Here is a 23,007-nt window from a genome sequence, read left to right on the forward strand (position 1 = left end):
GCCACCATAACTTATATCTGTGACCACGTAAACCATCAACACGACAGAACTCAAAAAATTTATCAAAAGGCATGTGCCGATCATTCCATGCAGTACTTTGAACACAAAAATTAAATCAAATTGAATTCTATGGAGCTCCAAAAAGTTCAAGTTCAGTCTTTGTAGTCTTTCCGGATATGACAAGTTGTGCATCCCAGGTATCTGCTTCGTATACCGTCGTTGAACTCCTTTCAGTAGGTTAATGTCCTTGAGTAAGTAAGGGTTCCACACAACGCTATTATATTCTAACCCGGGTCTAACATAAACGCAAAACATTCGAACTAAGAATGCTGGGTAATTGTTGTAAAGGTGTCTGTAAATGTTTGATGCTATGTTATTGGCTTTGTTGGTAATTTTGGCGATATGCGTGATAAACTTTAGGTTTGAAGTAAGAGTGACACCCAGATCCTTATGTTCAGTAACAACATGCAAATCATGATCATTAATGGTATACAGCGGAACAGAACCATGAAAAAACGACTGTGCTAAGCATTTATGAGATGACAGTTGCAGTTGCCACTGTTCGGACCAAAGAAAAACTGATTTAATGTCATTTTGGAGAGAATCAATTGTTCCTGTAACCTGGGTTTTTGGTAAGAAAGACGACAGTTTAGCATCATCGGCAAAAATTGAGATGTGACTACTTTGAATGGCCTCAGGTAGGTCGTTCACAAAAAACAGAAATAATAATGGTCCTAGTACTGTGCCCTGCGGTACCCCACTACAAACTTCCGACCACGCTGAAAGAACATTATCAATTTTTACGCATTGTTTACGATTTGACAAATATGCAGTTATCCATTCAAGCAATTTTCCACTAATACCAAAGCATTTCAGTTTTTGTAAAAGCTTGTTATGAGACACTTTATCAAAAGCCTTGCAAAAGTCTCAGTAAACAACATGACCAGCCATATTGTGAACAAAAAACATACTGGTAATATTATTCAAATGAGCTATTAAGTTAGTTATGGTAGAATGTCCGGACCTAAACCCATGTTGCTTAAACGTAAAAAGATTGTGCTCCTGTATAAATTTCCATATGGCATCTGAGATAATTTTCTCAAACACTTTACAGACGCAGCTAGTCAAGCTCTCTATAGTTGGATGCACTTGTTGTGCCCCCCCCTTTAGAAATGGGTATGACAATAGCACTAAGCCAGTCCTCAGGCAGCTGTGAATCCTCAAAAGATCTAGAGAACAGGTAAAATAATGGTTCACATAAAAAGTCAGCGAGCTTTTTAAGCAAGAAATTTGGAATTTTGTCAGGGCCGGCTGAAAATTTGCTGGGAAGTTTTATCAAGTATTTATGAATTAACTCCTTTGAAAGTTCCACAGAATTCAGAACAGCTGAAGTTCTGCTGGGAAAGTCGGGTGAAACACCATTGTCACGACCAAAAACACTGGCATACTGATCATTTAATATACGGACATTGTCAGCATTATCTGTAGCAACGGTATCGTCAGATGCCTTCAGGTTGGGAATAGATGCCCTAGAAATTAGTTTACGGTTGATGTATGAAAAAAATTTACGAGTATTATTAGCCTCTAAAACTTTATTTTCCTCAGCCACCCTTTCCCGCGTGATGGCCCTCCGCAGTTCCCTTGAAGCATCTTGATAACTTTCCAAGTATGCCAACTGATCACATTTATAAAGCCTGTGAATAAACTGCTTTCGCCTATGCAATTCAGCTATATCCCGGTTGACGTGAGGTGTAACAGCAACTGAGGGTACGTATACAGATATCAAAGTGTAAACAACAGATTTAAATATTGCCCACATTTCTTCAATATTCCCACAATTGTCAAATAAGAGATACCAGTTGACACTAGACAGAAAGTATCTCATGCCATGTAGATCACAGTCTTTAAAATTTATGTAATTCTGAGCAGTGGTGTCTTTTTTAAGAGCCAGGTTAAGTTGGAAAGTAACAGAATCGTGATCACTGGTAGAGAAACTCGGCCCAACGTCAATGTTTTTAATCAGATATCTGTCAGTAGAAAACACAAGGTCTAATACGTTGGACCCCCTGGTTGGTTTATCGACATGCTGAAAGAAACCTGCATTTGAAACCAAGTTTTTGAACATTGAAGTTAGATTAGTATCAGAATTTTGAAGAAAACTGTGGTGAAGGTCAGGAAAGTTAAAATCACCCATAAGTAGAATTTGCAATTTAGTATCAAAAATAGAATTCAGATGTTCGAACATAGCGACGTTGGCCTGAAAAGAGCTCAGACCAGAGCGATATACAAGCACTATTCTCAGCTTCACCCCAGAAATAAGAATATCACAACTCAATAACTCAATTCTATCGAATTGATAATTAGCGACAGAAAACACAGTTATACCGTGAGAAATCATGAGCAAAACTCCTCCATGTTGAGCATTTTTACCGTCAGTTCTAATGGTATGATATTTCGCTATAGTTGGCCCTGTGTCACCAGCGGAGTACCAAGTTTCTGTAATTGCCAAAATATCAGGGGTGTAGAAATTGATGTACGAGACCAAGTCATCTGCCTTAGAAGTCAAACATTGGGCATTAATGAGATGAATCAAGGGGCTGTTCAATAAAGGCGAAGGCGACCTTAGGCATTTCCCGGCTTGACAATAATTTTCCCGTCCCGTATAATAATGTTTACTTCACCTTCGTCTCGACGGCGCTTAAGTTCGTCCTGTAGTTCCCTGTTGCGTTCCCTTTCTTTTGGTGTCATATCTGGACGAACAAATCCAGAAGACAACGTCGGAAAGATACTTTTCACCCGATTGAATCCACGGAGAAACGCCAGCCTTGATCTTGTATTCCGGAATCAGATCTTCACAATCCTGGGTTTACCATCATTCCTCGGCCTTCCATCACGAAAAACTTCCAGAATGTCCTGTTTCTCTACTCCAGGAACTGCTTCGGCGACTTCCTGAAAGAGCTGGGTATCCTGGACAGCTTCACCATTTTCTCGATTTGTCTTTGCTCCAACCACCACGAGATTATGCTTCCTAGCCTCCTTTGCTAGCATTTCCTCTATTAGGCTAGTCGACAATCTGGCAACTTCTGGCATCATCTGCATCATAATCTCTCGGGCCAGAGTTGGTACCATGGCCTTCACGGTTTCACGGACAGTAGAGACCAAATCAGCAGAGTTCAGGGCACCGCACGGCCCAGACGACCCGGATAAAGGCACTGGAGTGCTATCCACGTAGGTGAACACCGTTCCAGAGCTACTCAGAGAGGCGTAAGAATCCTTATCATCAGCGGATAAGCCGGGGACGCAGGACTTGCAGATGTAAGTAGCTTGCTTATCTTGAATCGCGAGGCTTAGGTCCTGAACTGACAACCCAGAGCACTCGTAATGAATGTAGTGCTTGCAGTGGCTGCATTGAATCATCGCTCCATGGTCCACGGCACAGCAAAAACATGGTTTAGAGACTGCCTTTCGAGGCGCCATATCGAATAAATCAAAAACTCAGTTCAATTATTGAGCAAAACAAAACAAAAACTTCGACTCGACTTCAAAATACGGCATTTAGGACCCGCCGCATTTAGAATATAGAATAGAATAGAATATACCTTTATTGTCATTGCTACAAATGGGCTAACATATTGTGACAACGAAATTGGGCATGACACTCCAGTTTTACACATTCATAGTGAGGTATGAGCAAGAAGATAAAGGAACAGAGAAGATAATGTTATAAGACAAGGGGGATAAGGCTATAGTTATAATTTACATGGTATTTACACAAGAAATGTCGGCATGTGGGATGTTACATACAGGGTTGTCGTGATAACGTTGGTATCGTAACGGTTGTGCAATATTGCATTTGGTGCAAAGTCATCATAGTGCAAAAATAGTCAGCATATGCATTGGTGCAAACATAGACATCATAGTGCAGAAACAGGAAATGGTCAGACATTGTGCAATTTGAGCATTAAACGTAGTGCGGTCGGCATGTGCAAGAACAAGACATGAGTAACATTATATTCGTATGAGGTAGTGTTGGCACGAGTTTTCAGTTTTTTTGTGCGGTGTCTGTTTGAGCAGTGAACAAACATAGTGCAGACAGCATGTACGTGAGTACCATTTTACATACGTGTGAGGTAGTTTTTGCAACAGTTTTCAGTTTTTTGTGCGGTGTCTGTTTAGGGTGGTAATGGCTGTGGGGAAGAAACTGTCTCTGAGTCTGTTCGTTTTTGCTTTGTGTGACCTGTAGCGCTTGCCGGAAGGCAGCAGGTCGAAGAGATGGTGGCCGGGGTGAGAAAAGTCCTTGATGATGTTTTCTGCTCTGCCAAGGTAGCGAGAGCAGGCAATGTCCTCCAGACTGGGCAGAGAGCAGCCGACGATTCTCTGGGCTGTTTTGATGATCCTCTGGAGCTTTTTCCTGTCTGCTGCTGTGCACCCAGCATACCACACCGTGATGCAGTATAGCGTGCGCTTGCGTGCCACTTCCGCGTCCCGTCCCTCTACGCCTAAATAACTGATGATTTTATGACTGTGGTGGCGTTAGTCAATTCTGGACTGGTGCAGTTAGTTCCCATCCATAACGGAAAGTTAATGTATGGTGAACGTCCTTCTATCTGTGTTTATCCTATCGTTCTTTGACCTCTATGCTGGACCGGCGCAAGCTGGCAAGGAGAAACGACCCAACTCAGTCGTCTGATCACACGTACGCCGAACCAAAGTGTGTCACACTCGCTTCAACATCAAACCTACTTCCATAATGTCCCACGTGGAAGTTGACGAAGTTTTGCGGATTGGTGAAGGAGTCTTTTTGTTGAGTGACAGACGTGCCGTTTGTCATCGTCTGTGAGTGTACACTTTTGTATTTCCTGGGCAAACTGGCTGCATTGACCCATTTTCTCCAGGAGTTAAAAAATGTTAGCCGGAAGGAACTCGTGCCTACAAACTGTAACACATCGGGTTGTTCAGTTACCAAAATGTCCCCGCAGGGCACGTTAGAATCCTCACTCGTCGCAACAGTTATATGGGTGACAAAATGTGAGAAGAAAATGTTACACATAGGTATCAAAAGTGATTAAAATATCAGGCTATTGGTGGGAACAAGTCAAATGTTATTAAAAGCAGGTATTAAATAGTTTGCTACGAGCTATTTGTTCTGATGTTACCATGAATCCATCTAAGCCCTAACTGGGACCACCCTCAATAACGGCAATTGGTCGCAATAGTTGTATTCTTTTTTGGTCTATTTTAACAGGGGTTCTCTCAATTCTGGTTCTCCATGATAAAGTCTTACATGCATGATATGATATGATTATCCTTAATTTTTAACTATTTCTTATTATTTTAGTTTTTTTCTTCGGAAAGTTTGTTGATTGTTGAGATCTTCATGGCATATTCTGGTCTTGATCAAAAGAGATGTTAAGGTGAGGTATTTCTTCACCATATCGAAAGTCAAATCAAGTCACATTTATTTGCATAGTCCCTAATGACAGAGAGTCTCAAAGCGTTGCCCAGGCCACAATTACAATATTCCCGGATCTTAAATCTATATGATGGCAAGAAAAAAGTTACAGAAAAACATCATATAAAAGATTAAGAAATGTTGAGAATGACATAATTCCCACTTTAGGATTACTAGGCTCAGGCCTCGCTCAGCCAACAGCCAATCAGTGGGGAAGGACAAGAAAACAATAGCAACATAAAACATCACAAGAAAAACCCATGTAAACAAAAGTAGCTTCCAAAAAAGACACAAACAAACCGACATTGACAATATTGGAACTCATTTGCGACATACTGAAAAGTTTTTTAAGATACCAAAATTATATGAATAGTATGACTAAAAAGAAATACACGCAGAGAAAGAGATTTGAACAAGGAAAATACAACATTTGATATTATTGGCAATTTAGGCTGCAAATAATTGAACCATTGAGATTTAGATTGTGTGTTTTTGGACCTGAGAAAACTATAATGATTTACAGTGACTGAAGCGCCGTAACTCCCTACTTAAATAGCTACATTGAATGTTTCAATAAGAGTGAGCACAGCCACAGTCAGGCATCAAAACACTAGGTGATCATTAGCCAGAACCAGCCATAAAAGTCCACACCTGCTCTGTCACGGGCGAAAGGTTCAACCATAAAGCACCTGGCTTGTCTAAGAAACGGCAGAAGCCTCACGCCCAGGTGGTAAACAAGGACATTGGTCCATTCGTGTCATCTTCGTATTGCGTTAGATATCTGACCGATAAAAGCTCATCCAGATGAGGAATCAGTGTCAGAGAAGAGACCAGAAACTACAAGCAAAAAATCCTGAAGAGTGAAAACGTGACCAGGGACATTTGGACACGGACATTTTGGAAAAAGGCAGTTGACAGTTGAAACTATTAAGGATCTTTGCAACAATCGAGGTTTCTAAGGGAAAGTGCCACCATGGCCTCTTATGGACTAGAAATAGCCGGTGTGTCGGTTGCGGTGTGTGGTTGGGTTCTGAGCGTGGTGAGCTGTGCGCTGCCCATGTGGCGGGTGTCCGCCTTCATCGGCGCCAACATAGTGACGGCACAAGTGTACTGGGAAGGTCTGTGGATGAGCTGTGTGTTCCAGAGCACAGGCCAGATGCAGTGCAAGGTCTACGATTCGATGCTGGCTCTGCCCGCGGACCTACAGGCAGCGCGCGCTCTCACCGTGGTGTCCATCATCGTCGGTGTCCTTGCTTTACTCATAGCCTTGGTGGGTGCCAAGTGTACCAATTGTATCGAAGAAGAGGGAGTCAAAGCCCAGGTGACCATTACGTCCGGTGCAGCCTTCATCGTGGCAGCTCTGGCCGAGCTGGTGCCCGTTTCCTGGTCGGCCAACACAATTGTGATGGAGTTCTACAGCCCTGTTGTCCTGTCTGGACAGAAGATGGAGATTGGGGCAGCATTGTATTTGGGTTGGGCTGCCGCTTTGCTGCTGCTGGTAGGGGGGGCTATCCTGTGCTGTAGCTGTCCCCCTCGTGAAGAAAAGGCCAGCAGGTACATCATGCACCCCCAAAGTCGCGTGGCCTACTCGGTCGCCCCTGCCAGGTCTGTCACCCAGAATTCTTACAACAGGAGGGACTACGTGTGAAAGCAAAACCACCGGCTGAGCATGCATGTTCACATGCACTTGTGACTGTAATCTGAAGCTGGTGACAGGGAAGAACCGGTAAAACGCAACAATATCCGTATTAGCTGAGCGGTCCGTTGCCACGTTCTGGAATTATATTTTGTATTTATTTGAGTGGGAGAACATCTGCAGCTTGTGTCGACGTGGTTTACCTATACCAGGGGTCAGCAACCTGCATCTCTAGAGCCGATACGGCTCTTTAGCTCCGTCCATGTGGCTCTCTGGAACTTTTTCAAAAATGCTGGGAAATGGAAAGAGAGAAGGGAGGGAAATATATACTTTAAATCTAGTTTCAGTAGGACAAACACCACACAAACATTCTTAACGCTTTCTTCAATGCTGTAAAATGTTTAGAATACATATTCATATTGTAACCTTTATGTATAAATCTATTTAATATGTTTTAATTGGGGGAAAAAAGGCTTGTTTAAGGTCTTTATTTTTTTGTGACTCCAGACATTTGTGTTTTTTGTTTTTTAGTCTGTTATGGCTACGATTTCAGGGAACTCCAATAGGCTATTTTGTCTTAGCGTTGTGTAAAAAATGTTAATTCCCTGTCCGAGATGTGCCTTTTGGGGCACTACCAGACAAAGTGGGCAATAATATATATTTTCTTCCTTTATAAAGGACCGATCCTACCATATGTATTCCCGATATGAAATACAGGTGTATACAACTAAAACTAAGTGGTCTGTTCCCGACCTTACCTAAATAGCTATAAAATACATCTTCCAAATCACAAAAGACACATTCAAATAGTAGATAAACATGGAAAAAACATTACCGTAAATTCCGGGCTATAGAGCGCACCTGATTATAAGCCGCACCCACCACATTTTAAGAGGATAACTGCTTTTGTACTTAAACAAGCCGCACCTGGGGGGAAAGGGTGTGGGAGGAGTGACGGAGACGAGACTATTGATGATGCACAAGCACTTACTGTACACTTAATCTTAAAGTTACTGTAACTTTAACTGGACATACTGAACAACAATTTGGTAAACGCTACATTTGTATTATGATTTTTCTCCTAACAATACCCACATTAATTGCAGCACATTTTTATTCCCGTTGCCTGTTCTAGTTAATATTTGTCACTTTCTTTTGCCCTTTTAACTGTACTTGCAACACCTTCACTCTCTGAAGGTCTTTTAAAGAAAAAAAAAGGATCTGCCTCCCGTTCAAAATGGCAGGGCAAGTGTCAATAAAAAGAGCTGTAGTTTGACCAGTGAGCAGTCTCAAGCAGTAAGGGGTCTTGAGCGCCTTCAAGTGGTAGCCTCTTGGAATGCTTGTGATTTGGATTTTCTGTCGTATTTGGAGCAATCTTCTGTTTGTCTAAAAAAAAAACCTCACACATCAAAGTTCTTGTCTAAAAGATCTCTTGAATAGATGTATGACTGTATTGTCGTTAAATTTTGGACTATTTCTGTTAAAATGGCCGGATTAAAACCTTGAAACTGCATAACTGAAGATTGAAAGTGGTCTGTTGCAATCTGTGGAGTGTGTTTGTTTTTGTTCCCCACACACGGGCCTCCAATCTCCACCCCCGCCGGCTGCTTTTGATGCTGCAGTCAATGGTAAAAGCTCTTATGGCAGCTTAATCCCAGATGAGTGTACTTCAGAAAGCTGCAGCTGCAAAGAGACCGACGCTTGCAGATGTGGGTCGAGTGCATGTGGGATTCTGAAAGTACACACACTCCATAACACAAACTCAAGTTGGACTCGTGCAGTTTTAATAAACGCTTGCTACTAGGGTACTGCATTCATTTGATTTTTGCTTCAGGAAAGTCAAGACGTTCATTTCTTTCTTCAACTTTGACCAGCACAAGAAGTGATTTCTTGAGAAGGCACGATAAACCCACCTCGACTTAGCTCTTACATGACCATACGCCAAGAAAAAAAATAAGTCTTTCTTTATTGTCTCTCCAAACCAAGGGTGGGCAATGTTTTGAAATAGTGGGTCGCACTGGGTCCAAAGATTTGTCCATGGGCCTGTAGACCCAACCTGCTTTTCTCATTTGAATTTATGGTTAAAAACTTCATCGTACTCAAAGAGAAAAAAATGACTTAATTCGGAAGAAAATAGGCGACAGTGAAAAACCTTTTCTTCATCATTGTTTTTTATTGTTTATGTTATTTATAGTTAGGGCACTCTAGATGACTAGTTTTCAACTGATTTGGCTTCAGGACCCACCATTCCTCCAATAAACTGTGACCTGGATCAAGAAAATAATTCCACTTTTCGAATTCATTCGGTGAAAGCATTGTGCAGTTTAAAGCCGAGATAGTAGAATATATTCGCCATTTTTTGTAAAAAAAACAACAAAAAAACATAATGACCAGCAAAACCAAAACAACCTTTCCTTTCCATTATCACTATCTTTCTTGGGACTCATTATGTTGGGCAGAAAAAGGAAGTAAAACCAATAAAATCACGATAAAATGAGATGTGGTACCTCTCAAACGTGCTTGTTGGACTGAATAGAAGGGATTAAGCAGGGCTTTATTGCCCTCTACTGTTAAGGAGTGCAATTTACCCTCTGTTCTTCTTCAAAGCATTATTTTGCTAAGGGAAAAGCGTGCGACCCATTGAAAAGGGATCCACAACCGACTTTTGAGTCTTGGGAAACACTACTTAGGTAATACTAGCTGAGGGAAGTATTGATACCTTGCAAAAATACCCAATATTGTCTCAATACAATACATGATAATGGTTCTTGTCCATCCGATACTATTTTAAGAAAAATGTACCTGTTTATTCATGTGTAACGCACATTATCTTTACCTAAAATATCTCAAAGTATTGGCTTGGGGTTTTATATTACGATATTTGAACAAATATATAGATTTATCTCTGAAAATGATGGTCTACTAGTGATCCCAGGAGCCTAGAAGAGATCCACAGGTTCCAGAGCGTTCACCATTCGAGCCCCAGTGCTGTGGAATGCTCTGCCCTCTTAGATTCGATCTGCAACCTCAGTGGAACTGTTCAAATCTATGCTTAAAACACACTTCTATTCTATATCTTATGAATGAGCTATATTTTATATTGACAATCTCTGTGTTTTGTTTGTTAATGGTACATCCATTGTAACCAGGTCCTCCTTTTTTTTCCAATATTTTATTTTATATATATAATACCCGCGACCCTACTGAGGATAAGCGGTGCAGCTGATGAGATGAGATGAGATGAATATAACTATATATAATTATTTTGGATTTTATTTTTTGTTAATGCAACATCAATTGCACCCCGGTCAAGTCAAGTCATGTTTATTTGTATAGCCATTAATCACAGAGTCTCAAAGGGCTGCACAGACCACAGATTATTGCAAACCACAGACTATTATTACACCATCCCTGGAAGGTTTCTCCATTTTCCTCATGCTGAGGTTTTCCAGTTTTTCCTTGCCTTCATGTAGGTTTTGGATCAGATGGTGTTTGTAATAGTCTTTGGTTTGTACACCCCTGAACTACTTGTGATTAAGGGCTATACAAATAACCATGATTTGACTTGACTTGACTTATTGATCAGTCAAAAAAAATAAAACCCATGGGACAAGCATTACTTAACTCTCCAGCATTCCTCTCAGCCCCCATTTCTTGAACCCAAAGTGTTTCCTGCCTCAAAAAGCTCTGATGAAAGTAACATAAAAGCAGCTAGACGCAGTGGAAAATAAAGCATAAGGACTCTTTGAACTTATTTGGGAACTGTAACAGATACATAATGGAGAAAATATTTACCCTTCAACTTTTTAAGGACACCTCAAATCCTTGATGCACCCTACCCTTAATAAAAATAGAAGATTTTAGTGTCTTAAATATTTGTGCTGTGTTAATGGTAAATATAAACTAACTCAAGGGCGAGGGTTCAATTTTTTAAAGATCATGACATTTCCAAGCCAAAAAAAAAATAGTTTCAAAATCGATCCAAACTACCCTACCTTTACTTGATACCCTAATTCCCAGTATCCCCCACTGCTAGCACTAGAAGTCCCGGGAATGTTCTTTCCCCTCCAGAATATGACCAGAGGACAGCCAAAAAGCTGTGTTATTTACAACTAACAACGGCCAATCTTGTCACAATTGTTCTGTAAATGTGGCATGGTGGGGTTGTTCTAATGGAATGTGGTGGGTGTAATGTCGATAGATGCATAGAGCTTGTGCACAGGACCGTTGTTCAATAACTCTTGTTCCTGGTCAGGCTGTTTAGATAGAAAGCAGAGATGAAAACATAACAAAGCAACAGTGTAAAAGAGCAGAAATCACAGAAGCTACAATATAAATACACATTCACTTGTCATCCATCAAACATTCTTTTATTCACTTTAGCATGCAAAGGGTCATTACTGGGGTGTTCACATCATAGCTTAGCCTCGTTTGCATATCAATGGTGAAACTAATCCAGTCAATTAGCTGTTTTTCGGGTATTCTATGCAGGAAAGCCAAATGGGTTGGATGGTACAAATAAATAGGAAGCATTCTCGGACTATAGTCTTTTGTAAAGCACAAAGTTTGGCAACATTTTTCATCCCCATTAAATCTCTGGCTTTCTCCAAACTGGTCGCTTCCTAAAGTGAAGGTCATCGCATTGAGATTACACGTCGGAAGCAAAAGCCGAGTTAGTTCATCTGCTTTATAATCTCAACAAATGTAAGCTGGCTGGGGCTTTAGCACAAATCTCCCCCAGTGTCCGTCATTTGAAAGATCAAGGGAGAAAGATGCCGATTGCTTTGATTCTGATAATTTTCTTATCTTGGAATCAGCGCCGACAAGGCATACTTTGCTGCTGACAGGTGCACACTTTGTTTTATTTTGGGAGTTTTTCAATTTCAGCCTTTTTGATACCCAACATCAAGAACCGCCTCGTTGTTGTGTTTCCAGCTCGCCAGGCGCTTTGGCCAAAAGTAACGGATTGAATTCTGAGTGAGCATGTTCACCAGTCGCGGAGCCACGTCAGGTGGAAAAGGGGGGAAGTACTCTGTGGAGGACCTCTATGGCATCGGCAAGAAGCCCAAGGCGTCCTCCTCCTCGGGGAGCATCGCGGCCAAGGCTGGCAGGGCTCGGAGTGGCAGGGCCGACCCGAACCAGAAGAGTGAATCTGAGGCCATCGCATCTCAGATCCTAGAGGCGGCGCACAGGCTCGTAGAGCGTCGGCGGCTGGAGCTCTACCTTCGAGAGTGCGGCCTCTCGCTGGCCGACTGCGAGGCCAACCGCTCAGCCATGTCATACAGGTGAGACACTGACAATACATCAGCTCATCTTGGGTTTTAAAATATACTTTAGCTCATGGTCAAGAACGTATGGCTTGCGAGCAAGGTGTGGCTCTTTTCATGCGTGCATTTGGCTTCAAAATAAAATTCACTTTCATTCAGGCCAGACGTACAACATCGTGTTTCTACCACTCGCGGCAGGAGCGCTGGAGCGCTTTTCTACCTTTAACCCTTGGATGCAACCTTGAGATTTATGAAATGATTTATGAGGAATGTCTGGAATATGACAACCGCTTTTAGAGAGAGAGAGAGAGAGAGAGAGAGAAGGTAAATATTACAGAAAGGAAGAAAGAGTGAGAGAAATAGAGCACAATAGAGTGAGGAAAGGGATCAAACCATAGGGCGACTGGCTCACTAGGATATATTTAAGATACATATCCATCCATCCATCCATTATCTGCACCGCTTATCCTCAGTAGGGTTGCAGGGGTGCTGGAGCCCATCCCAGCCATCTTCGGGCAGTGGGCAGGGGACACCCTGAACTGGTTGCCAGCCAGTCGCAGGGCACACAGGGACAGACAATTCGCTCGCTCATTCACACCTAGGGACAATTTGGACCGGCCAATTAACCTGACATGCATGGTTTTAGAATGTGGGAGGAAACCGGAGTGCCCGGAGGAAACCCGAGCAAGCACGGGGAGAACATGCAAACCCCGGTAGCTGGATTTGAGCCCATGACCTCAAAACTTTGCCGCACACGCTAACCACCGCGCCGCCGTGCTGACCTAAGATTACCCTCTTCTCAATTTCAAGACTCAAGTCTCCTTGGCTCAGTGCTAGTTTGTTGAAGGGAGAAAATGTTTAAGTAGGATATTAGTTGATATCTAGTCTGTCTCTCTCTCTCTCTTTATCTCTCTCTCTCTCCCTCTGTCTCAACTGATAAAATGGGACGTGATTGTTCCAAAGATAATGTCATTTTGCCAAAGTCAATATTTTTGACATGCGCAAAAGTGATCCTATACAACTCAAGGTGCCAATGGTCAGTGCTTTACTGTTCTATTACATTCCCCAAAACAATGAGGACAAAGTCGGTTTTATTGATGTTTGCATGAGGAGGGAGCTTCCTCATGGAGGTGCGTTTTTTTCGGCACACCAGCCCCCGTGCAAGTTTTTTTCTACCCCCACGCTGAAATTAATTTGACACCCCTAGCCCGAATGTGCAGGACTTAAAACGGTCGCTAGATGACAGCATAATAATGTCCCCTGTCCGACGTGCAGCTGTGCGCTGGTATAATCCGCATAAATGTCAAAACGAGGACGGAATCTGGTTGAAACATTGACAGCAGTTGTTGCTGGGCAGATGTCAACTATGCAAACGGGGCAGAGGAGGGGACGAAGGGAATAGTCCCCTATAGTATAGAGCACCCACAAAAAGGGGCTAGTAACCAGCCCCTATTTGTGGGTTCTTGAGCACCCACAAGTTCAACCCAATCACCACCCAAAATTATAAACAATAAATGACAGGATAGGCTTAAATACGATGAAAAACGCTATATTAAAAAATAAGTAAAACAAAACAAAAATGCGAACAAGTCAGCGTCAGAACTACTCCACGCCTTGAAATGGTTCAGTCCAATTGATTTCAAGCACTGCATTTAAGTATCTCTACAGTATTTCTGCAGTAATCATTTTTGTAGTAGAATTTTTGTAATATATTTGTAGTATTACTGTAGTTGTATTATTGCAGTTGTAGTTTTGTAATATTTTCGAAGTATTTCTGTAGTCATAACTTTGTAGTGCTACTATAATTTTATTTTTGCAGTATTTCTGCTGTCAGATTTCTGTATTGTTTCTGTAGTAATTTTTAAGTATTAATGTACTTTTATTTTGAAGAATTTGTAGTATTTATACAGTAGTATGTTTTTAGTAATTCCATCGTACATTTTTTGTTGTATCATTGTTGTTGTATTTCTGTTGTACTATTTCTCTGGCAGTATTTTGGTAGTATTTCTGGACAATACTTGTGTAATATTATTATTGTATTATAGTGTTACTGTAGTGGTATTTTGGTAGTACTACTCCAGTACTTCAAACATAACTAGTTTTGTAGTATTTCGGTTGTAATGTTTTTGTAATAATATTTTTGTAACATAGTATAGGTGAAGTAGTATTTTTGTAGTGTTTCAATAGTGTTTCTTTTTATCAGAATGAATACAAAACATTTTTAGGTCCCTGTTGTTACGCACTAAGTTTGAGATACAGTTTTGATCGGTGCCACCAGGCTGTACTTGCCCAGGCACACCACAGGAAATGGTGCCCCTACAAATCTGGTGGTTAGGGGATACAACGAACCAACCAACCAACCAACCAGTCATATCGTAGTTTGGTTGTAGTATTTTTTTGCCCTTTTTTAATATTATTAGTACTATATTTACTATCTTATATATATCTTCATTATATTTTGACCGTTTTTTTCCGGCTGGCCGGATGAAGAAACCGTAGTCTTCCCACACGTGTCTGGGCACTCAGCACCCCCAAAGCTCTGAACCTAAAATCGCCCCTGCTCTAAACTAAGGCACTCTTGCAATTTCATATAATTTAGTTGTAGTTCTCAAGTAAAAACAAGACAAAATGTTCCCAAGAGTATGGAAAGATACCGGCCCGACAAAAGTTCCACTCTGCTGCTATACAATCTGCTGTGGGACTGCACAAGGTCCCACAGCCATTTTCCCTTTGACATACCAACACAATAAGATGAATGGCTCCAATTTGACTTGCAAACAAGTTATTTTTTTGTGTGCGTATACACAACATGGACATGACTCATCATTTTCTAGGTGCCATACGGACTCGTGAAAAGTCGCGATGGTTGCCTCCAGATGTTTCAGCGCTTTTGTGAATGTTGCTCGTTGAGATGGTGGCGTTGACTGTAAAGAAATATTATGGCGAAACTCGCTGCAATTCATTACTGCAATTTATTTTAGATTCAGCCCGGAGGCAACGTTGCATAAGAGGCGTGCACATGATGTGACGAAATTTGCTCACCCGTGTGATGAAACTGCAAGAGAGGGAGAGGGTGATAGAGAGAGAAGAATGGGGATTCCGGCTCATTTTAGAGAAACGGCTTTTTAGGCTCTCAAACCTAAAGTGAGGGGAAGAGGAAACCAAGAAAGAGATGAACAGAAAGAGGGAGAGAGAGAGAGAGAGAGAGAGAGAGAGAGAGAGAGAGAGAGAGAAAAGGGGACTGAAAAGAGAGATAAAGAAAGGGCGAGAGAGAGAGAGAAAGAGAGGGAAAATGAGAGAGGGAAAGGGGGCCGCTCCTTATTGATAGGGAGCCAACTCTCGTCGTTACCTTAAAAAGCCGCCTCATGAACCCCTTTGTTCGCGAACGACACATCACTAAGAGTGAAAGCAGGAGGTTGCGCCGTGTGTCCTGAACATGTTGGGCAGCTACTGAAAAAAGCATCAAGACAATCCTCTTTTTCAGTCTTCGGAGATCATTTTGCTCTGCATAATATCCAAATCTTCCATTTTATGGGTTTTTTTGAGCGAGAAGAATAAGTGTCTGGTTGCGACCAAGCATATTCGCCGTTCCGTACCCTGATGAAGGCAAATCCAATTAAATGCATGGACCTCTTTTAAAGCAATTTCATTATTTTTTGATGATATTTTTGGGCTTTTGGTCTGTTACGTAGCAAGGTGACGCTTTGCTCAGCTGCACCCAAAACTGGATGACGTTCCAAATGTGTGATGCAAGCGGGTGTGTGCACAAGAAAAAGCTTAAAATGCAGTTTTTCGACGGCGAGTTTGAGGGTGTGTGTGTGTCTTTATTGGTGTGGTGAGCCGGCGAGCTCTCCGGCTCAAGGCAGGAGTGCCTCCTCACCTGAGCTGACTTCATGTTTGAGAGACCACCATCCTAAATTTGCGAGCAAGCAAGCAAGCGACCATTCTATCTTTTTATTTCAAAAGTGGACTGCAGTCCGGATGCATCCTGTGAAAAGTCAGGAGATCTCGTGCCTGGTTTGCACCAGCAGACCGGGGACGTTGGAGACGGCATCTCTGTATGTGTGGTGTTAAGAAGTGGGCACTTGGCTGCAGCTCCCAATCTCCCCTGGAACTCTCCCAATCTCGAACCTTTTGCAGCAAGCCTTACTGCCTCAAGTGAACGTTTGGATTTGCGGCTCCCACAACCAGCGCGGCGTCGAATCAGGGTCAGGATGCAAGTGTCTTTCGCTTGCACCGAGCACAATCTGAAAAGTCGCAGCGAGGACCGACTTTGTGGCCTTCGCACCGCTCCGCCCCCGGGAGGCAGCAGTGGGGGAGTCGGAGGAGCTGTTGGCACCGGAGGAGTTGGCGGGAGTGGCGGAGGAGCATGTGGTGGGGGCCAAGAACGCAATGGCACCACCACGTCTCAAGGGTCTGCTAAAACCAGGGAGGGCCCCGGGTCCCGCCAGACACCCCAGGGCCATGCGCACATGAAGGAGGCCATTGGGCGCCACACTAGTATGAAGTACAGGTGAGCAGAACACATGCCAGCCTCGTCCAGAGTCCTATTTAATATAAAGTGCACCGGAAAGATAAATAGAGGAAAAGAGATAGAGAGAGAAAGAGAAGAAAGAGAGAATAAGGGAGAAAAAGAAAGGGAGGAAGATAAACAGAAAAAGAGAAAGAAAGAGACAAAGAAAAGAAGTGGGCTAGAGCGTGAGAAAATAGAGAGAGTAAATCAGAGAGCAAGCAAGAAAGAGAGAGGGCAGGAAAGAGAGCAAGAAAAGAATAGTAAGGAAAATAGAAAGAGTTAGAGGGAGAAAGTGAGAAAGAGTGTGAGCAAGAGAGAGAGAGCATGAAAGACAGCAAGAAAACACGAGAAAGAGATGGAGATAGAGGAAGAAAGAGTGGGAAAAACTGAGAAAAAGAGAGAGAGACAGCTAAACAGAACAAGAAAAAAGAGAACAATAAGTGAGAGTTAGTTCGTAACCCGCCTTTTGGGGGTGCTTGATCAACCCCAAAAAGCGGTCCTTGATTAAGGATTGGATAGGCTTACATATATTAATTATTGTTTATATATATATATATATATATATATATATATATATATATATATATATATATATATTCACACATACATATGTATATCACAGCATTTTTCAGCAGTGTGCCATTTCCTTTATTAATTTTGTTTTGTTAACATTGTAAGTAAGACAGACATAAAAACTTTAATATGTTCGTTATTGGTGAAAATATGTGTATTTAGGGTTTTTTAATTTGGGGATGGCAGGCTTATGTTAGGTTAAGTGCAATGTTCTGTTGCTGATCTCATTTTGTAACTTTTTATTTTGTTTACCGTAAATTCCGGACCATAGAGCGCACCTGATTATAAGCCGCACCCACCACAATTTGAGAGGAATACCGATTGTGTACATACACAAGCCGCATGTGCCCACATTAAAAAAATGTAACACAAACACAAAATTAATCCAAATCAACAGGTCCCGCGATTGAAACTACATTTTTGGTTTGAACAATTTTATTGACACTATTAACAGCAAATAAACAATGTGAGGTTTGAACAATTTTTCTCGACAATTTTATCAGCAATTAAGCATATTCACAATTTCGTTATATCCGACAATATGACGTTTTAAATTTTTGGTTTGAACAATTTTATTGACACTTTTAACAGCAATTAAACACATTCACAATTTCATTATATCATATTCTAACTATATGAGGTTTGAACAATTTTTATCAACACTTTTAACAGCAATTTTGGTTTGAACAATTTTATTTACACTATTAACAGCAAACAAACATTGTAAGGTTTGAACAATTTTTCTCGACAATTTTAACAGCAATTAAGCATATCCACAATTTCGTTATATCTGACAATATGACGTTTTAACTGAATATTTGTTTTTTGGTTTGAACAATTTTTCTCGACAATTTTAACAGCAATTAAGCACATTCACAATTTCGTTATATCTGACAATATGACGTTTTAACTGAATTTTTGGTTTTTGGTTTTAACAATTTTTTCCGACATCTTTAACAGCAATTAAACACACAAGTTCATTATATCATATCCCAACAATCGACACTTTTGACAGCAATAAATACATTCACAATTTCATTATATCATTTTCTAACAATATGAGGTTTGAACAATTTTTATCGACACTTTTTTTTTTATAACTTTTTATTGCTCACACAAATTTTGACAGAGGTTTGACTCCACCATCATACATCAACACAAACACAAAACATATACACTTGACACACTCATAAATAACAGAAGGAACAACAGGAAAAATAAATAAATGTTAATACAATACAATCAATACAATAAAAATGGGGGGGAAGTGTTTAGACATCAAGTAAAATTTGTGTGATAGGCTTCCATCTTTTCTCGAATTGATCGAGTTTCAGTTGAAGTCTTGCAGTGTTTTTTTCCATAATGTATAGTTGGTTTAATTTGTCTCTCCATTGTTTTATGTCCGGGGGTTGTGGTTTCAGCCAGGACACTGTGATCATTTTCTTTGCTAAGAGAAGCATAACCTTTAGTATATATTTCTGTTGACCAGACAGTAATTCTTCTGGCCAAATTCCTACTACGTAGGCCATTGGGTCCAACCGCAACTCCCAGCCAATAATTAATTTTATTTCTGTCTGGATACTTCTCCAAAAAATTAATATTACAGGGCAATTCCAGAAAATATGTGTAAAGTCTCCAACCCCCCCACAGTTACGCCAACATAGATTTGAGTTATTTTTATATTTTGAAGTGATACAGGGAGTATAGAAGAATCACATTTTTACTATCCATTCAAACTCCCTCCATGTCGGGCTGTTGGTTATTTTGTGTCCCTCTTTCAATGTTTTTTCCCATTCGTTGTCTTTTATCACATTAGTTTCTTGTTCCCATTTTTCCTTAACCTCCATGTCATCATTACTGAGATCCATTCTCAGGGCTATATATAGTTTTGATATAACCCCCTTTATCGATTGTCCTTTTGAATATGATATTAATAATTCCTCAACTTTAGTTGGCTCCTTACATACTTTCCCCCATTCATCATGTTTCTGGAGGTAATGCCTTAGTTGCAAATATTTGTAAAAATCGTTTCTAGGTGGGTCAAATTCTTGTTGGAGTTGTTCGAATGATTTCATTGCCTGTCCTTCGAATATTTGGGTAATCAACATCAATCCTTTTTGGGCCCATTTTTGAAATCCTACCTCCATAACCCCAGGTTTAAAGTCTGGGTTTTTCGCTATTTTTGTAGCCCTATTCACAGATCTTGATATATATATTTTTTTCTATTATAGACCAAGTTTTAATAGTTCCCTTAATCCATTCATTCTAGATTTTTAATTTCTTCTACCTCGTGACTGATATGTATAGTAACGATTCCACAGGCATATTTGGACAAGATCGCTGCTCCATGTCCACCCGTATCGTATCTTTGTCTGTAGTAATGAAATGAAATGATCTGCATTTATATAGCGCTTTTCAAGTCAATGACTTCCCAAAGCGCTTTACATTGTGCTTCACATTTCCCAATAGCGGCCGTGATCTGTGCAGCCATGTAAGGCGCTAACCTGCTTATTGGGGGTATTGGGGGTTCAGTGTCTTACCCAAGGACACTTCGACATGTAACACGGACAAGCCGGGATTCGAACTGGGATCCCTTAATCCTAAAACGATCGCTCTACCTCCTGAGCTACTGCCGCCCCGAATCCACAAAATAAGTGCTTTGATTTGAGCTGCCCAATAGTAATATTTAATATTGGGTAGGTCTAGGCCTCCTTTTTCTTTAGAAGCTAACAGGGTTTTGTATTTTATTCTAGGTTTCTTGTTTTGCCAAAGGAATTTTGTTATCAATTTATTTAACATTTTAAATGTGGATGCCGGGATCAGAATAGGAAGAGATTGAAACAGTCTTGGTAATATATTCATTCTAATTGTTTCTATCCTTCTGATAAGGTTTAAGGGCAAAATTTCCCATCTTTCCAAATCTTTCCTTATTTATTTTATCAACATTCCATAATTTGCATCAAACAGCTGTGTGGAATGTGGTGTAATGGTCACCCCCAAGTATTTAAACCCTTTATTTGTCCATTTGAAATCAAATCTTTCAATCACATCTGTTGGACATTTTCCTGATATCATCATTGCTACTGATTTGCTCTCATTATTTAAATACCCAGCTACTTCTCCATATATTTTAAGGCTCTCCAACAGTGGTGGTATTGATAACGAAGGTTCTTTCAGCATTACCAACAGGTCATCTGCAAACAATGATATTTTATGTTATGTTCCTCCTTCATCTAATATCCCCCTTATTTGCTCATTTGGTCTTATTGATTCCGCTAGTGGTTCTATGCTTATTGCAAACAAGAGTGGACTTAAACAGTCCCCTTGCCGGACTCCTCTTTTGATATAGAAGAAATCCGAGCAGTGACCATTTACTCTAAAACGAGATTTAGGATTTTTTATAGATTATTTTCACCCATTCTACAAATTTTTGAGGGAAGCCAAAAGCTATAAGTGTTTGATGTAAGAAGCTCCATTTCACCCTATCGAAAGCCTTTTGTGCATCCAAGCTTAGTAACATCGAGGGTTGGGTCTTAGATTTTGTGCTCGTAATTATGTTTAGTATCCTCCTAATATTGTTTGCACCCTGCCTTTTGAATAAACCCTGTTTGATCATTTCTAATTAATTCCGCTATGAATTTCTGCATTCTTTATGCCATTATTCTTGTAAGAATTTTTAGATCGTTACACAGTAAACTAACCGGTCTATAGCTTTCACACAATATTGGGTCTTTTCCTTCTTTGTGCAAGACTGTTATGATGGCTTCTGACCATGATTTTTTCCCAAAAAGTTTTGTGCTGTGTGGTTATCCAAGTCATTTTCTGAGTCCTTGTATAAATCTTTGAAATAATCTGCAAATGCTTCTGCAATACCTTTGGGTTTTACTGTTTAGAGATAGAATTATATCACAAATAAAACATCCTATCTTTTTGGGCCTTTTTAAGTTGGAAGGCTAGCAATCGACTGGCTCTATTGCCCATTTCATAATATCTCTGGTTCACAAAACGCAGAGCCCCTTCTGCTTTTTTTGTCAAAAGTTCATCTAATTTGCTTCTGGTTCTTTTTAATACCTGTAATCTGGATTCATTTGGTCTTTTTTTATGTTCTTCTTCTAATCTAGTTCCTCAATCTTATCTTCCAATTCCTTCTGGTTCTTTAATCGGGTTTGTTTTAGTCGGGAAGATATTTCAATTATTTTCCCCTTTTTACAGCTTTCCCTCCCTCCCATAATATTGATGGAGAAACCTCCCTGTTGTCATTGATTTTAAAATATTCCTTTATACACTGTTTTATTTCCTGTACTACGTTTTTATCTGAGAGGAGAGACACATTCATCCTCCAATACCTAAAATGTGGTTCATTGTCTAAACTTAATTTCAAAGTAATTGGAACATGGTCACTTATAGTGATATTCTCTATACCACACTCCACTACTGTATGCATATGTTGTCTTGAAATGTAAAATAAATCAATTCTTGAATAGCTGCCATGAGGGTTTGAATAGAAAGTATAGTCTTTAGTTTGGGGATTTTTCTCTCTCCATGGATCTATCAATCCCAATTCTTTAGTTATGTTATTTAACATCCTCGACCTCTTTGTATTTGTTCCATGTACTGATGGATACTTGTCCACTTTGCCATTTTGTACAGTGTTAAAGTCACCTCCTTTAAGTAACATTTCCTTCGCACAGTTGGTTATTACTTTGGCTAATACTTGAAAAAATGTCCCCTTTTCCTTAATTGGTGCATAAACATTCATTATTGATATTTCCCTACCGGCCATTGACCCTATAATCCTTATATATCGCCCCAGATTGTCCTTCACTTCTTTTTCGACTTCAAACGCCACCCCTTTTCTAAGTAAAATTGCTACTCCCCTTCTTTTACCATAAGAGGCGTAAAACACCTGGTTCACCCATTCTCTCTTTAGCTTCTTATGTTCAATCTCTGTCAAATGTGTCTCTTGTAATAAGGCTATTGAGCTTTGCAATGTCTTGAGTTGATTCAATATCTTCTTTCTCTTGATGGGGTAGTTTAGCCCATGTACATTAAATGAAACAATTTTTAGATTGTTTATGATTTATATTGAGTCCCACTGATTTTTGAAGCATACAAAAACATTATATTAACTACTAACACCTCCATTGACAAGACAAAACAACTAACTAGCAAACATGCTAACAAGCGCACATAAAACCCCACCAAAAAGAAAAAAAACACACCTAAAAAAACAAAAACACATGTCTTCCAAGAGTCCAATCGGAGAGTTGTGGCTACCCTCCTGGAAATATGCACTCAGTGCGTGGACAACTTTTGTACAGTTGTCCATAGTTATAACTAACTAAATATTTCAGTGTAGCTCTATAGAAAAAAACAAATATTGTTTTAATTTAAAGATAATAATTTTACTTACTTCTAACATATTGAATACTTAACAGAAAGGGCAGAAATGGTCCTTACTCCTTCACCGGAAATCAGAATTTAGCTTTGTTTTGCTCCATGAGAGCTTGCAAGTCACCTTCTGTGATGGGGGTGTTCCTTCGCCTTCCTCTCGTTACAGTCACTG

The 23,007-nt window shown here is 40.3% G+C and overlaps 2 protein-coding genes across 5 annotated transcripts in view; both read left to right on the plus strand.

Annotated features, from left to right (window-relative positions):
* Positions 1–6,142: 6,142 nt before the first annotated feature.
* LOC148349858 (claudin-3-like) lies at positions 6,143–8,681 on the plus strand. Its single transcript, XM_088321270.1, has one exon. It carries the CDS (start codon positions 6,426–6,428, stop codon positions 7,098–7,100), a length of 675 nt encoding a protein of 224 aa, XP_088177396.1. The 5' UTR covers positions 6,143–6,425; the 3' UTR covers positions 7,101–8,681.
* Positions 8,682–11,802: 3,121 nt separating this feature from the next.
* Positions 11,803–23,007, plus strand: part of LOC148349859 (voltage-gated potassium channel subunit beta-3) — a 100,927-nt gene continuing 89,722 nt past the window's right edge. For 2 of the 4 annotated variants that reach the window (XR_015847337.1, XM_088321267.1), the window contains exon 1: positions 11,830–12,373. Coding sequence is in view for 3 of the 4 variants with exons in the window: in XM_088321267.1 (XP_088177393.1) it covers positions 12,072–12,373 (302 nt within the window). In the remaining variant the exon portion in view is untranslated. Of the gene's footprint in view, positions 12,374–15,681; positions 16,869–23,007 lie in introns of those variants that run through there. The other 2 variants (XM_088321265.1, XM_088321266.1) reach the window with 2 other exon arrangements.

The sequence above is a fragment of the Urocampus carinirostris genome, chromosome 17 (genome assembly GCF_059441175.1).
Source record: "Urocampus carinirostris isolate Australia breed hairy pipefish chromosome 17, RoL_Ucar_1.0, whole genome shotgun sequence".
NCBI lineage: Eukaryota > Metazoa > Chordata > Actinopteri > Syngnathiformes > Syngnathidae > Urocampus > Urocampus carinirostris.

Excerpts from the sequence above, each read along its gene's own strand:
- LOC148349858 (XM_088321270.1), top strand. The coding sequence starts at position 6,426 with ATGGCCTCTTATGGACTAGAAATAGCCGGTGTGTCGGTTGCGGTGTGT.